Source organism: Nesoenas mayeri, assembly GCF_963082525.1.
Source record: "Nesoenas mayeri genome assembly, chromosome: 2".
Lineage (NCBI taxonomy): Eukaryota > Metazoa > Chordata > Aves > Columbiformes > Columbidae > Nesoenas > Nesoenas mayeri.
This window is the reverse complement of record NC_137543.1, coordinates 51,333,766-51,349,988: the sequence shown is the minus strand read 5'-3', so window position 1 is coordinate 51,349,988 and position 16,223 is coordinate 51,333,766. Positions and strand designations below refer to the sequence as shown.

At 40.9% G+C, this 16,223-nt stretch overlaps 1 protein-coding gene across 1 annotated transcript in view; it reads left to right on the top strand.

The window, feature by feature from the left end:
- The window catches only part of COLEC12 (collectin subfamily member 12), a gene marked incomplete at both ends in the record, with an annotated part of 97,395 nt that extends 82,208 nt beyond the window's left edge, over positions 1-15,187 (top strand). Inside the window, 7 exons of the mRNA XM_080364141.1 lie at positions 5,055-5,153; positions 7,656-8,702; positions 10,130-10,618; positions 11,052-11,188; positions 11,973-12,082; positions 13,794-13,939; positions 15,168-15,187. Coding sequence (XP_080220267.1) covers positions 5,055-5,153; positions 7,656-8,702; positions 10,130-10,618; positions 11,052-11,188; positions 11,973-12,082; positions 13,794-13,939; positions 15,168-15,187 — 2,048 coding nt within the window. The remainder of the gene's footprint in view (positions 1-5,054; positions 5,154-7,655; positions 8,703-10,129; positions 10,619-11,051; positions 11,189-11,972; positions 12,083-13,793; positions 13,940-15,167) is intronic.
- Between the last annotated feature and the right edge of the window lie 1,036 nt (positions 15,188-16,223).

The window sequence follows — 16,223 nt, the reverse complement described above, 5'->3', positions numbered from 1 at the left end:
CCTAAGTTCTGATTTGCATGACATGAGTTAGACAAAACCCCAGTTGACAGCACATATTTAAAGGAATTATTGCAAAATTTTTGTCCATTGGAAAGGAATTAGGAGTTAGTGGAGGAACAAAACTCAAAACAAAATTTTATAGAGCTCTTGAACTCTGCATCAGAGTTTGGCTTGTCTTTTTTTATTGCAATATTACACTGAAAGAAGGAATTCTGCTGGCATCAGGGATTCTTTCAGTCTCTTAGCTAAGTTTCCATTAAATTTGTCTCCCACACTTATGTTTATAAAGCCCAAAACAACTCTTAAAACTTTCATTTCCTATGTGGTATTTAGATATCCTTTGTGATTTAAGACATTAAAACTACTGATTAGTGCATTAAATATGGCAGGCAGAAAAATAACTCAATGGGAGGCAAAGTCAATATAGAGCAAACCTCCAAACTGGTGGTAAAAATTACATAGTAGATTGGAGAAACCTGAAACCAAAACATGAATTAAACATCAAGGTCATGAAGGAATAACAAGCTGAGTTTACTATTAGTTTGCTTTGAGAAGACATATTAAATTATTGTTAAAAACATTAATAAAGCAATCTGTAATTTTTAATGCATACTTTCTTCAATTAGATGAAAAATACAATGCTAAAATTTTTCTGGCAGCAGCCAGCGTCAGATTAGCTGATTGAAGGTGAAAGATCCTCCTGGGACTCACACCAGTGAGGGAAGCTAGCATGCTCTCAGCTTGAATTTCTGGTAGCTTTCAATCTCTGGTCACTCCTTGTTTTTAGGTGTCTTGACTGATACTCACCATGACTTTCATCTGCTTCTTCCGTCTGTCTCCCAGACAGAGTTTGCCTGTCATCACCTAGGGCCAACACACCCTGCTGACATGGCTCAATTTATCCCCATTTCTGAAACAGTGGCTTAGATGCAGACAGTCCTCACTGTTCCGGTCAGCAGCTACTTGAAATTTTGGCTTCTATTGGAGGTTCTTTACCATATTTTCCATAGTCACCTTGTCAGAAAGTGAGCGGTAATGTAGAGATATTTGACCAAGCTGAGAATTCAGGTGAAGCTATCCAAAGCAAGCTTAAGGCATAGACAGACTTGGCATTTTCAAGAGCAGCAGACTGTTGAGAGCAGCAGAGTGGCCTTCATAAGGGATATTACGGCTGGTCTGCCTGTTTTGCCTTTGCCTTTTTCTGGAGAAGATGGAAAGTAGCTGTTCAAGCCCATGGCACTCCCCAGAGGTTGACTTCCACTCCTGAGAGTGCTCCATGTGCTCACCATCCACAGATGTTGGTAGGAGCTACTGCTGGAAAGGCATTCCCAATAATAGGACACCCATCTATGTGACCCCTTTTGACAGCAGGAGCAACAAAATCTACTTTGGCCACAGCTCTCTACTCATTCTCCCCAGAGTTCATCCTTTCCACTTGCAGAGCTGTGGCAAGAAGCTAAATAAACTACAACTTGCTTGTGGAAAGAGTTCAGTCATATCAAGTCCCTTAGGACTGCAATTTGTTTGAACTTGGAGGTAAAGTCCCTTACCCTGTACAAAGCAAATATGTTCATTGGTTTGTCTATGGCATGACAAAATTCAGCTTAGGCTGCATCACTGGGAATCCTTGAGCTAACCCTGCAGTTCATGTTTGCAGAGACCACCCCTGTTTTTGCTGCTTGAGCTGGGTGGTTTGAACTTGGCTTTGGCCTCTGTCCTCTGCTCTTCGCATGACAAGGCTGACTTGCCCTCTGAGGGGAGAGAGGAATAAAATAAAGGAAATGGTTTGCCTGATAGAGCTAGCCTGCACTTTGCATCAGTTAATCTGGGTAAGTCATCGCCAGCTTAGTGTCAAATAGACAAAAATCAATACCTTGCATATTTGAAAGCAGCCTTTTCTTTCTGGCCTCCCTAAACCAGCATCTTCCAGCTAAGTGTCATGCCAGCCCTCCTGATTGCAGGCTGTTGCCTGGCATCCACTTACATGCTAGAATTATTATAAAAGCTATTACTTTCTGTAGCAGACAGGCTGCTGGGACTGAAAGACCTTCTAACAGTGCTCATTACTGATCTTTCAGACACAGTCCAAGTACGGTCTGCCCCAAATACTATGTCCAATTATCAATAATACCGATAAGGCTTCTGAATAAATCCTGCTTCAAGAAATTTTTGGGGTGTTCCACACAAAGAATGTCCATAGCTACAGACCCACTTTGCTCTTTTTTCTTGTGAGGTGGGATTATTTTGTACTTTCAGCAATGAAAATATCATATGCTGTTGTATCATAGAATCACAAAATAGTTTGGGTTGGAAGGGACCTTCAAAGGGCATCCAGTCCAACCCCCTGCAATGAGCAGGGACATCTTCAACTAGATCAGGTTGCTCAGAGCCCCATCCAGCGTGGCCTGGGATGTCTCCAGGGATGGGGCATCTACCACCTCTCTGGACAACCTGGGCCAGTGTGTCACCACCCTCATTGTAAAAAATTTTTTCCTCTTGCCTAGCCTGAATTTCCCCTCTTTTCATTTAAAAACAGGCCCTTATAAAAAGCCTGTCCCCATCCTTCTTGTAGGCCCCTTTTAAGAACTGAAAGGCCATATCTTTAATTCCATCCAATCTCATCTAACTGTCATACAGGCAACTATATATTGATAGCATTCCTACTATTTTCATTTGCTTTGGACTGTTCAGGGGAATATTTTAACCCAATTTCCAGTGTTACATTTCATTCTACCACGAAAACAATTTTGTTATTATAGGACAGCATAAGATCTCAATTTTACAAACTTCAAATCTGAAGTACAAACCAGCATGCATTTGAACAGCAAAAGGAAGAGCCTACATTTTTCTTTCATTATTGATAATATATATTTTCACTATATAATATCTATTAATTTCCCAACTCCAAGTGGGGAAAACAGGTGAATATTACACTAAATCTGAATTAGCAAGACCCGTAGGTGACGTGACATTGCTTGTCAAGGCACAGGTGAAACAGAAGCACTTGGAGTCTTCCTGCTTTTAAAATCCAGATGGTTTCATGAAGTCCTGTCTAAGTGCCCAGAGTAAGCCGTGTCCTTTGCAGTCACTACCCATAAGAAAAGCAGACCACCACAGACTGAGCAAGGAGCTGCCTAGAGCTAGCCAGAAGGAAGAGCCAAGTAGGGTCCCCATGCTCACTGCATGTGATGCATAGGTGTATACATGCATCAGTGGAGTGTGAGAAGTAGCTGAAGGAACTTTGTTGATCTGGGCTCCAGCCTGGAAGAGAGTTGGGCAGGACAAACAGAGAATCAACTCTGGCTTCATTTAGGAAAAGTGCTATACGGCTTTTTTGGCAAGTAACTTTAATGGGAAAAAGAACCAGTGAAGCATTAGTGCTATACTGGGGGGAAAAATGCCTTTGAAAGTAAAGGATATTGAGCAATGGTCCTCCTGAAAAAGCAAAGCCATTATTGTAGCTTAGATGTGATATTAAGCAAGCCATGCAACATTGTCCCAAACAGAAAGCTGCACTCTGACTATCTTTGTGTACACAGAAGTCTGTGTTTTACTTGTTAGCAGTATAGAAAGGAACAGGCAGGTAATTCACCAAAGGATGTCTGGTCTGTCTGAAAACCTTGAGACTTTTTCTCTGTTGTAACTCCATTGACTTCAGTGCAGTTGCAGCAGAGATAATCTTGGTGTGCTTTTTCTCCTGTTAGTTTTGGGGAAGCAATAAAAGCCTGCTGTGTAACTGTGGTACCCAGACTCAGAAAAACAAGGGCAAAAGTTAATGAAGGAGCACTTGGTGGACTACACTTTAAAAGTCCAGGATTCTTGTGGTTGCTCGTGAGCAGCAAAAGATTCCCTAAATTTCCACCTCTAGTAAAAAGCTCAGTCTACATAGCAGCAACTTCTATGAGGCTATTTCCTAGCTGCAGATTATCTCACAGACAGAAAGAATTAGTGGTACCCTCTACCCCACACAGGTTTACAGAATTGGCTTCACTATCTCAGGACACTGAAAGCACCTTATTTCTTCTGTGTGAAAGGAAGGGCTGGCACAATAATAATTTGTGTAGCCTTTCCCAGGGTTGGTTCAGATCCATTCTGCTCCCAGTGTAGCAAAAGGGCCAAATAATCTTTTGATGAGAAGAAATTTCTGTCCCTTGTTGTGGCTTCAATGCAAAAGCCTATTAGACAAGGTTTGGTGTGGAAGATGAAGGCTGCCTCTGACCTTGCAAGCATTTCATGTTTTTTGCCACGGAGCCACCCCTCATTCTTTATTTGTTGCTCTGTTTTTTCCATTTCCATATCAATTCCATCAATAATCAGATTGTCTCAGTGACAAGAAGATGACTCAGACATTAGTAAATATAGACCACATCAGCCATAAATCTGCACTTGCTGAATGATCGTCCTTTCAACGGGGCAGAATTGTTTCAAGACTGTTTTGAGTGATCTGCACCGTCATCAAGATGTTTAAAAGCTGATTCCCAGAACATTTAGTAATTGCATCTTCAAACTGCTATCTCAGACCAAAGTTTGCTAGCCGGGTGGCAATTTTTAATGGTTAAAAGGCACAGGGAAAAAACAAACAAACCAAAAAACAACGTTATTTTTAAGGAGAAATGGCTTATAGTAAAATAAAAGTATGTCTTCTCTGATACGTCTGAGCCTTTAGCAATTAGTCTGCCTTTTCCACACCGCAGTACGCTTGGAGCATGGAAATACTGTTCAGAGAAAAGGACTTAGTTCATGAGGAAAACCCACAAAGAGGGATTTCCTCATTCAGGAGAGAGATTGCTCATAAGCAAAAAAAGTTTGGGGACTGTTGTCAGACTGAAGAACTGGAAGAATGCTGGGTCCCACCACCAGATAGGAGCTCATCCTTCCAACATTTCACAGAGCAGGAGCAAAGTATAGTGGCGAACAAGGCAATTTTAAAGTGGTTTCTTTTTTTTGTTTGATGGTAGCGGTGTTTTATTTGTTTGTTTGCTTTATTGTTTACTAGATTTTTTTCATAATTCCACTTTTCTTCTTTCCATAACGTACTGTTCTCTTTCCCTTAGTTGTAGAAAAAATGGACAATGTGACAGGTGGCCTGGAAACATCCCACAGAAGATATACAGAAAAGCTCACAGAGGTGGAGAGTGACCTGAAGAAATTAGGTAATCTACATACACGCAAAGCCCCTTTGTATTATGGCTTTGGGGTGTTCTCCTGGCAGATGGTGGCAGGAAATTTATCTGAAAAATCTCTGGCTATGACAAGATACAGCACTTCTATTCCAATTTCTCAAGTACTTGGGGAAGCACTTAAAAAAAGTTAAGATCAGCTCTACTTAGGACAGCATTTTAAGTATACTTAAATAGTTACACTTCCCACTGAAGTCACTCTGAAATCTTTTATACTAAAATAAACAGACACTTAAGGTTGTCCTCAGGAGAGGGTCTTCTCTGAGGCAGAGATGTAAAACATAGCAGAAGCTGTTCCACAGCACAAGAGACTCTACATAAAATGAAAATCTATCAGCCAGTCATTCTGATGCTGTTTTAGCAATTACGATTCAAAACTGAATGACATTTTAAGGGGCGCACAAATAATCAGCTGTTGAAAATTCTTATGTCTGAGGCAAGTTGATTACTTCCATAAAATGTTTCTTAATCATCTCAGGGAATACAGGACACAAGGTTGTTAAGAGTTCAGGTCTCCCAAGTGCTATCACAGTTCTCAACTTGCAGGAAGACGGAAAAAGATCATGGATAAGGGTTCTACTCACTAAGTGCACTTTTCTACCTTTCTTCCTTGTCTGGAAAGGAAACGGAGCTGTTTATTATCAAATGGTATATACATAGACTTATAGTTTGTATAATTAGTTTTTCTATGAATATTAATATACACAAAATTCATGTCCTTCTTGAAATAATTTTTTTTAACTTCATAGGAAAAATTACTTGCTTGCAGCTTGATCATAAATTTTTACAACTTTTTCCCTCAAAAAATAGCTGGATTCTGAAGTATTTGCAAACTGCATTTAATTCAAAGACGTGGCATAATTCAGAGGCATATGCTTTTACTGATACATATATAGAAGTAAATGTTACACCTTAAAGCACATGCAACCTTTTGAGTTATATTTGGGATATTATGCTGATGAAATTTTCACAACTTGGAAGACCTTTCATTCATTCATTCACACCCACGCATTTTTTACACACCGCTGGATGGATGGCTGGTGAGATGCTCGGGACAATCAGTTCCCGTTTAAGTGGACTTGCCATGGAGGAAGTTAAAAAATTTATGGGGTAATGTATGTGGGAGGCATAAAGGTAAGAGAAGTGCTGTAGGGCCAGAAGGATAACAGTATGTAGTGAATGAAAGACAGGCCTTCAGTGACTAGCTGTATGTAGACCTGGCAGTTGTCAGAGCTGTGTGAGGAACAAAATACAACTTGAGCTATAACCGAGAAGTAACCAGAGTCAGAGCTGAAAAGATCCTGGATTAAGACAAGTGGCAGGTAGAGGAACTGTGCTTAGGAAGATGTCCATCCACAAAAGACTCCTTAAACACTTCAGACTGAAGTCTCACAAACCACCATTTGATGTTCACCATCATGTCTCATTCAGGCACCCCAGAGGAAAGCTCTGTACACAGCTATATTCACTGTAGTTTATGAAAACCACTCTGCCCTTTCTTGGAGTCATCTGAAATTATGGTCTCCAGACTGCGTAATTCATAAATATAGCTACACTTCGATGAGGACAAAAATACATGGACTCTGTGTGGAGAGGGAAGTGATTGAGGTCAAGAAAGGGAATCTTCCCTGAAAATAAGTGTTGACTGCTTATTTCCTTGGTTTCTGTGTCCTGGCTTATGAGCTGTACAGCCTCAAAAGCTTAATCATACTCGGGCAGGCTCCCAGAAGTATACTATAGGGCAGTGTAAGTAAGAGGAGAGATGTTCCTCTAAGATTAAAGGTTTCGCCTTCCTGAAACTCAGAACATGAGGAAACAATAACAGCAAAATAAATGTCATTAAAAGCAATAGTAGTATGTTAGAGAGTAAAACAGAAATACATCATATCCTGTCATATCTGAAGTAGCCTGCTGGCTAAACTTTTGTCTCTAACCCAGATTGTTTTAAAACAGGTATTAGAACTTTTCAAAAACTAAACCAAAGATTTTAAAAAATGGAATTATATGTACTAAATCTCAATGAAGATATTCTTCCTGCCAGGAAAAGGAAGAAGAAAATATGAACAGCTAAAATTTACCTCTGAGCTTTCAGCAATAGCCAGTTGTAACGTCAAAACATAAATGCAGTTATACCTCTTTAATACTTTGAATTCTGCTTACCATTCAGTTTTCCTTGAGAATACAAGCAAAACTTATATTCATCAGTTTCTAATGGTAGTTCTTCCTGTATATGACAACAGAATGACCATTTTGTCTTCCTCAGCAAGATACAAGGTCTTCATCCCTTTGATTTTTTTCCTCTGTTTAGTGGCAGAACTTCACTTAGTGGTTTCTCTTTTCTGGAGTAGATAGCACAGAAGTTCTATTGACAGAAATTTTTGACAACCTGACTGTTCTTAAAATAGACTATGGGTTTTTATACTGTGTTTTATAAAACTCATCCTAAAGCCTTTCCATTTTTTTCCTCTTCAACAGATGATCAAGCTGGACAAAAAGCCATGAATACTAACACTGAACTGTCTAGCTTCAGATCTGACATTCTGGCTCTTCGTCAGCAGCTTCATGACATTGCAGAGAAAACTACCAGAAACAAAGATACACTAGAGAAGCTACAAGAGTCTGGAAATGTATTAGATGATAGACAGAGCCAGATGAGAAGTGCCTTAGATAGTAACTCTTTCATGATCATCAGTGTCAATAAGACTCTTCAAGCATATACTGGCTATATCAACAATCTTCAACAAGACACAAGTAATATTCAAACAAACTTGCAAAACCAAGTGCATTCTCATAATGTGGTCATCATGAACCTGAACAACTTAAACCTGACACAAATACAGCAAAGAAATCTTATCAGTGCCTTGCAGAAGTCAATGGAAGATACAAGCTCAGCTATTCTAAGTATCAAGAATGACTTTCAAAATCTGCAGCAGGTTGTCCTTCAAGCCCGGAAGGACACTGACTGGCTTAAGGAGAAAGTACAAAATTTACAGACTTTGGCTGCCAACAACTCAGCACTGGCAAAAGCTAACAATGATACACTTGAAGACATGAACAATCAGCTCAGCTCCTTCAGTGGGCAAATGGAGAATATCACCACAATTGCCCAAGCCAATGAACAAAATCTAAAGGATCTCCAGGAGCAGCATAAAGAATATGAAAACAGAACTTCAGCCAAATTCAACCAGCTAGAAGAGAGGTTCCAGGTCTTTGAAACCGATATAGTGAATATCATTAGCAATATCAGCTACACAGCTCATCATCTACGGACGCTGACTAGCAATCTCAATGAGGTCAGGACAACTTGTACAGACACCTTAAGTAAACATTCAGATGAGCTGATTTTTATGAACAGCACTCTAGCCAATATTCGCTTAGACTCTGCATCTCTCAAGATGCAGCAGGATTTAATGAGGTCAAGGTTAGATGTTGAAGTTGCCAATTTGTCAGTGATCATGGAAGAAATGAAACTGGTAGATTCCAAACATGGCCAGCTCATCAAAAACTTCACTATCCTACAAGGTATGCAGCTTCTCTAATGATGCTCGTAATCATCTGTGCTGAACTCCTGCTTGCATTACTTCTATATTTCTGTGGAAGTTAGTTAGTGCATGATGATACAGAGTTTTCTATTATCTAATCCTAAACTTTGGAAATGTAAATATAGCTTGAATATTCCTTACTAATTTCCCTATGCCTTCTCTACATACCTAGAATGGGCATGTTATGAAATAAGGTTCTGACTTAGCAAAAATTCGTTCTGAGTGAATGACTGACTGGATCTGCTTTTGATTTAGTTTCTAAAATAAGCTAGTGAAGGTGTGGAACCTCAAGAAACCAATCCCTGCTAAGGAGGAAATGGCTAAAAAATATACATTGGACTATTCCCAGAAAGGTCCACCCTTACTGAAAAACAAGTTGCTATTTCACTTTAAGCCAGTTTTTAGTCTGCCAGAAAACATCCTACTTCGCTTAGTTTTAAATCCTGGGATATTTTATTTTCTCCAGAAATAAATAGCATCAAGTTTAGGAGGTTTCTCCCAGCCAAGTATTATCCCAAATGAAAAGAACACTTATATTTCCAACCTGATATGAGCCAGTCAGGCCAAAAATTCTAATCACAAATATAAATCCATTGCTCCGAATAAACTAAGGCTGAATTAGAGCCAAGATTAAATGTCAGTAACCTTCACCTTTCTCATTTCAACTAGGCTTAAATTACTCCAGTTTAGGAATTTCTCTCTGGAGGAGTTTAAATTATGTAGATTGGCCGGGGGAGTGGGTATTGGCAAGGCATTTGCTCATTCATGATCAGAATTCAAACTTGTTTTGTTGTTTATTGTTGTCACAATATTGCTATTTCCTATATTGGGTATTGTTCCCTTTCCTGTTGTAGCTGGCCAGTTAGCAACTAGTACTTCTGGTCTTTCCCGCTGTTGGCCTGTTGCTCACTATCCATTGTGTTGTCTCTTTTTGACATCCTATTATTGACAGAGCAGCAAACAGGGTCGTTGCAGGAGAAGAGTCCTGTAGTCTAAGAGCGGGGAGATGGGGCTAGAAGGAAAAGAGCGTGTAGTAGAGCAAGGGAACAGGAGCATCAACACACAGGACCATGTGTGTCAACAGCACCGAGTGTGTCTGGCTGGGACTGGCACCTCATTCGGTCACCTGGGGCATGGTGTCACCGTCTAGTTCACAGGACAGGGTGCATCAGAATGTTTTCTTCTGTATCCTGTATTTCATGAATGCTGAGGAAAGAGCTATGGTACGTAGTGCCTGAGGGGCAGATGCACTTTTACAAGCACTGATCGAAGCAGCTGTTAGCCCAGTTTTCACAGTGCTGAGTATCCTGTGTTGCTGGTCTGAGATACACTAAACAAGGACCTCACATGGGCTTTTTGCTTTGTTTTCTGTCCATATACCCACTTTGCATGCTTGCATTGTTTCAGGCCCTCCTGGTCCAAGGGGACCTAAAGGTGACAGAGGCCCTCAAGGTCCTCTTGGCCCTGCTGGCCTAAAAGGACAAAAAGGAGATAAAGGAGAGCCTGGACCACCAGGACCTGCAGGAGAGAAGGGCCCACCTGGGCCAGCTGGACCACCAGGAGAAAAAGGAGGGAAAGGTTCAAGAGGATCACCTGGCTCCAAAGGTCAGAGAGGTTCTCCTGGCAAGACGGGCTTGCCTGGACCAAGTGGAGACCCAGGGCCACCGGGTCCACAAGGCAAAGATGGTCCACCTGGGCCACAAGGCCCACCAGGATTTCAAGGTCTGCAAGGAACTGTGGGAGAACCAGGGGTACCTGGACCTCGAGGACTACCTGGGCTACCTGGAGTCCCTGGGCTACCTGGTCCAAAGGGCCCACCTGGCCCACCAGGGCCACCAGGTCCAGGAATGCCAATGGCACTACAAAGTGAACCTACATCGGTGCCTGAGGCCAATGGTAAGCATGCATCTTTTACTCAGATACAAATATATCTAAGCACAGGGTGCTCACCACTTAGTTACTGGTTCAAATAACCTCTGCTGCCTTAGACTAAATATCTTGGATTTACCGTAAAAAGCCCTTTTAAGTGAATCCATACCTGTTGGTCTTCTTTCTGATGGCCTACAATTGTTTTCAGCTAAAGTTTAGGGCTAAAGAAAAGGTGGCAGTAGTAAGAGTAATTAATCCCCTTGACCACACAATTTATCCTTGAATTCACAGAGTCAGAATCCTAATAAGTAAATTCCCAAACTGTATGTAAGTAGTTTAGGTGACAGCACACTGTAAATGGGTATGAGATCCACCACTTATTATTGTCCCTATGCAGAAAGTTACTGCTGGCCTATTGAGTTATCAATAACTGGCTTAACATAAAAAATTCACATCACAGGTTGTTCTCCTCATTGGAAGAACTATACAGAGAAGTGCTATTACTTTTCAATTGAAAGAGAGATTTTTGAAGAGGCAAAGTTATTCTGTGAAGAGAAGTCATCACGCTTGGTTATCATAGACAACAAAGAGGAGCAGGTAACTACCTTCTCTTTTCTTTTCAAGGGGAGGGTTTGAAGTTATTTCACATGAGGAAGCCACAAGGCAAGTGGGAAGCTGAGAGCATCATGAGTTCATATAGTGAAGCAGACTCAGTGATTGACTCCAGTTAGCATTTTGTCTACCCTCTGCCTGCTCAGCAGCTTCTCCGTGTGCAGAAGGGGAGTGTGAGTAGAGCTGTTGCTGACCCTGAAGGTGGTGAGCATGGAGCCACCAGAAAGGCTGGTTAGAATTGTAGTTTTGGACCTTTAAAGATGGAGTCAATTATGCTTTGCATATTGTCCAAAATGTAGTTTTTTCAGTGATGAATAAAATTTAATTTTAAATTGTCTAATTTAATATATGCAGCCTAGGACTACTGTGACCCAAAAGTATTTTTAATCTAGCTATGCTTTTAGTACTGTTCAACATACTATGTGTTGCATAATTCTATAATTATTTGGTGGCTACAAAGCAGTGGGGACATCAAGATACAACTGCTTGTATTTTTTTTTTTCAATTTATGTCTATAAGACATGGGCTGTGACTTTACTTCAACCCGATTTTCATGCCTAGCTTTCTCTACCTTGCATGCAAACTCTGCTATGGATTCTAGTGTGGGCAAGGTGTCACAAGGCCAACTCCTGAAACGTATCTTCAGCTTAGAAAAATTCCATTTGCCTTTCCTATTCTGATAACAAAGATACTCATGAAACCAGAGTAGCTTATTGGCTCCAAAGATGATTGTGTGTGTTTGTTATGGACTAAGATCTTTCTTCCACAGCAATGGATAAAAAGGCAGATTTTGGGGAAAGGCAGCTTCTGGATTGGACTAACAGATTCAGAGAAGGAAAATGAATGGAGATGGCTGGATGGGTCCTTACCAGTTTACACGTACGTAAATGAAAAACAATGGTGTTTATTTTCTGCAGATGCTACCACTCTTGCTGACACTTCTAAAAGCAGCATCTAGAAGTAATCCAATGAATCCAGAGGGTTGTAGATGCCAATGAAATAACTCATTACTGAGGGTGCTGTTGAACTCAGTTCTTTCTCTCTCCCTTCTCCATGCACAAGGCTTTCTTTCCCTGCCAGAAAGAAAACTGAATGTTGAATGAAAGAATCACATAACTACATAGCACAGTGTTTCTTGCCAAAACATTTGCTTATGACTTTTATTACAAAGTAGAGATGGAAAGCACAGACAGTTTTGCTGTCTTGGTTTGATTTTCCTTATTTGCATTACAACTGGCTATAAATAGAGTGCTCGTTCTGATAAAAAATGACCAGCCTTTAGATAAAGCCCAAATCCAAGTCGAAAGCATTAAACATAAGGAAAATGCATGAAAAGGGGGTGTCTAAGCTTTGGACAGATGAGAACTGAATTGGCAGCTCTCCAGGAATCCTAGAGCTACACCTAATTTGTCCTAAATGGAACAGATTGCAACCACCCAAATATTTAATACTGAGGAGATGACTAAAGAGTTTATAGAGCTGAGTATGCTGTGCGCCAGAAAAACATGCTACAGTCAGTCAGATGTTACAAAATGATTAGCTGTGATCTCATTGGTGTTCATTTTGATGAGAAACATGGAAAAAGTCAGATGTATTTCAAATGAGCTGTAGTAATTTTCCCTTTTTCTCCCTCCCTGTTTTCATCTTTATGGCAGCACTGTGGCTGATTCCCACTTCAGCCACTGCTTTCAATAGGTTTCCACTACACCATGGTTTTAGGTGCCCTGTCGTAACCTCAGGGCTGTCAAGTTACTGATTTCCAAAGTATTTCATTACTTCTGGAAAGCTGCGTGTCCTCCCAGGTGCCTGGTCAGACGCTCTGTGTCAGGCAGGCATGTTTTTCAGCTGAGCACGGACCCGTATCAGCCAGCAATCACAAGCTCCCTTCAAAAACCTGTTTCTTCAGGAAAACAGAGCTTTTAAGTCCCAAGGTTGGAAGCGTTTCTCACTCGTTAAACAAAAACAGGATGAGAAAGCACTTGCTGCAAGCTTTTTACGTGCTGCGTTAAGTTTCCCCATCAAAGCTAATGATCTGAGAAGATAACGTGTATATATACTTCGTACATTCCTTAGAAGTCCAAAAATGCACTTCCCATGCAAATATGGGTCTGTAAAACAGATCAGTCTTTGCTGTGCCTCCCGAGAAGCCCACCCTGGTGCGGGCAGGGGTCTGAGCACCTCTGCGGTGAGCGATGGCAAGGTGCTGACACCCTGGGTAGCCCTCAGGAGCCCGCGGCCCTTCTCAGTCCCACTCGCTGGCAGAAACACAGCGCGCGGGCTTTGCAGGATTGGAGCGATGCGCCCAGCGCACGGAACACTCCCACTATATGTGCATGTACACTCAGAAACTAAAGTAAAGTTCATCAGTCTAATTTTAGGTCTCTGAGTTTTGGCAGCCCAAGTCCGAATAGATTCCCTGCTCTGTAATACATCTGTTTTCCATTTTCAGCAAGAGTCATGTATTGTTTGTTTCAACGTGTATTTCCCGTTCAGAACAGACCTCATGATGTTTTCGTTAATTTCTTGCGGTGAAAAACTGTCATGTGTGCTGTGTTGTGTAATCATATATCTCTTGCTTTTTGGTTGAAAGAAACTGGAAAACTGGGCAACCTGATAACTGGAATCATGGGCACGGGCCAGGGGAAGATTGTGCCGGGTTAATCTATGCTGGGTTCTGGAATGACTTCTACTGTGAAGATCTTAATAATTTCATTTGTGAAAAAGACATGGATAAAGGTAAGCAAGCTGCTTGGTTTGATTATTTCACCCTAACAGGGCAAATTCAAGTAAATTTTCCACAGCTATGGGGGAGAAGGTTGAGGCATAAGGCCAGATGCTATGGCAGTGCCTCATTGAGGAGGAGGAGGAATCACACATGGAGCACTTCTACTAAGATGCAGCACAACATGGGTTTTTCTAATACTCTGCAGGATGTAGATGCTGGATTTATTGCAATAAGTCTTGTGCTCTTGTGCTCTTCCACCACAAGACCAGCCTTCAAGGTGGTTGTAGGCATAGCATGCTCTGCATCTTGACCATGTCTTGCAGACTTCAAACACACCTGACATTTCAAGCACGATTTGGCACATGTGCTCCAGACCCTGGCTGCACCAAAAGCTGTTTATCAGCTCAATGGCCATGCTGGGGGGAAAGCTGGTCTTAGGATGTCTCAGGGACCAGCCTTTAAAAAGCAAAAGGACTATCTTGAGAGTCTGTGCAACAGGAGGCACTTGCTGACTGCTGAGGAGGTCTTAAAGTCTCCACTGCTGCCAGGACATGTCACATAGGGCTGAGAGGCTGGGTCCACAGTCCGTAAGCAACTCATCTGTTGCGGTTGGTGTGGAGGACTCATCAACTGCCAGTGTGGCCGAGCAGTCACCATTGTGATTGCTACGGGCATCTCTTTCTGGTTATAGAGGCATTTCTGCAATGGCAGCGGGCAGGTTGTTCACATGGCTGCTTGGAAGCTCGCCCTGTCTTCACAGAGCTGGGCAGTATTTGTGTTCATGGTGGGGCTCTGCCCAAAATAGTATCATGTCCTCCATGCAACCTATTTAAACATTGCTTTGCCAAGGGTGCCTCCAGTTGCAAACATGTAAGCTGAATTTCAGTGAAGGCAGATAGAAATGTCAGCTAGAGCCAAAATTATATCCTACCCACAAAAAAATGCCCCCCTAAACCAAAACAAAGTGCTGTATAAGCTTTGTGTGTGTATAACTCTATCTGTCCAGAGTAAAGGAGAGTGTGTAACAATGTAATTTGCCCTCCTTTTCCTACAGATGTTTGTTATTTTAGGAAAACTTCATGGTTTACAAATATTTATTCTCCAGGACTTAGAGGATCTGAATATAAGTCCTCTTAAATTTTTAACATACCTTGATCTTTTTGGAAATGCGTTTAATCTTCACAGGCTTTTACATTATTTTTTTTCTCTTTGTTTTTCTTTCTTTCTCTCACACCATAGAGCAAATATTTGGAGTGTAATAGGCTGTGACTTTACAGATACCTACATATTATGGAAATTTACTTAAAGAAGAAGAAAATCCTGGCAGAGAGCAACATTGCCTACCAAAATTGGGAAAAAAAAAACAAAGGCAAGCACTGAAAACTGGTTTAAACACGTAGAGGAATTCAGCAGCAGCTCTTCTCCAGCATCCTTCAATTATTCGAGGCCTTTCAACTCACAGCATCAGGAAATACTATTGGACTAATTCTGATACAGATTTTTTTTCCCAATCGGTAACCGCATACATAAGCAACTTCTGTCTTCTGAGAAAAGACATTCTCTCAATCTGAGTAAGACTGTTGGTCACTCATATAGAAAAACATATAAAGCAACTGTGTAAACAGTATGTTTCATTTGCTAACATCCTAAATGTAGGAAAATTATACAGATACACGAATATATAGATTTTATATAAATATATATATATAGTCCAACTCCTATCAATAATATGGAATATACTTTTAAGAGCTTTTAAAACTTTGTATTTTTGTACAAAATATTTGCTTTTTACAATTGTTCTCTTTTTTACTGACTTTTTTTACAAATATAGTGCACAGGGGCCAAAGAAAACAATAAAGGTACTAATAATTCATTAAGGTTTGCTGTCAGGCCTAGCTCAACTATAGAGAAATAATTTTCCAGTTAGAAATATTTGTACTTTCCCAGATGATTTGTTCTGGTTAAATAACTTTTGAAGCAGATTTTAGGTAGTGTTTTCCTTATTATATGCAGTCTAGTCTGCGTGTATAACAATTAATTTGACTAAAGACTAGATACTCATCATAGCTCCAATCACAGCCAATGTTTCACCGGGGTACTATGCAATGACCATGTTAATAAAAGCTTTTCCTTCCTTCCTTCCTTCCTTCCTGCTTTCCTTGCTGCCTTCATACCTCCCTGCCTTCCTTCTTTCCTGCCTTTTCTGCCTGCCTGCCTTCTTTTGCCTGCCTTTCTGCCTGCTTACCTTCCTTCTTTCCAGCCTGCCAGCTTTCCTGCCTTCCTACCTGCGTGCCA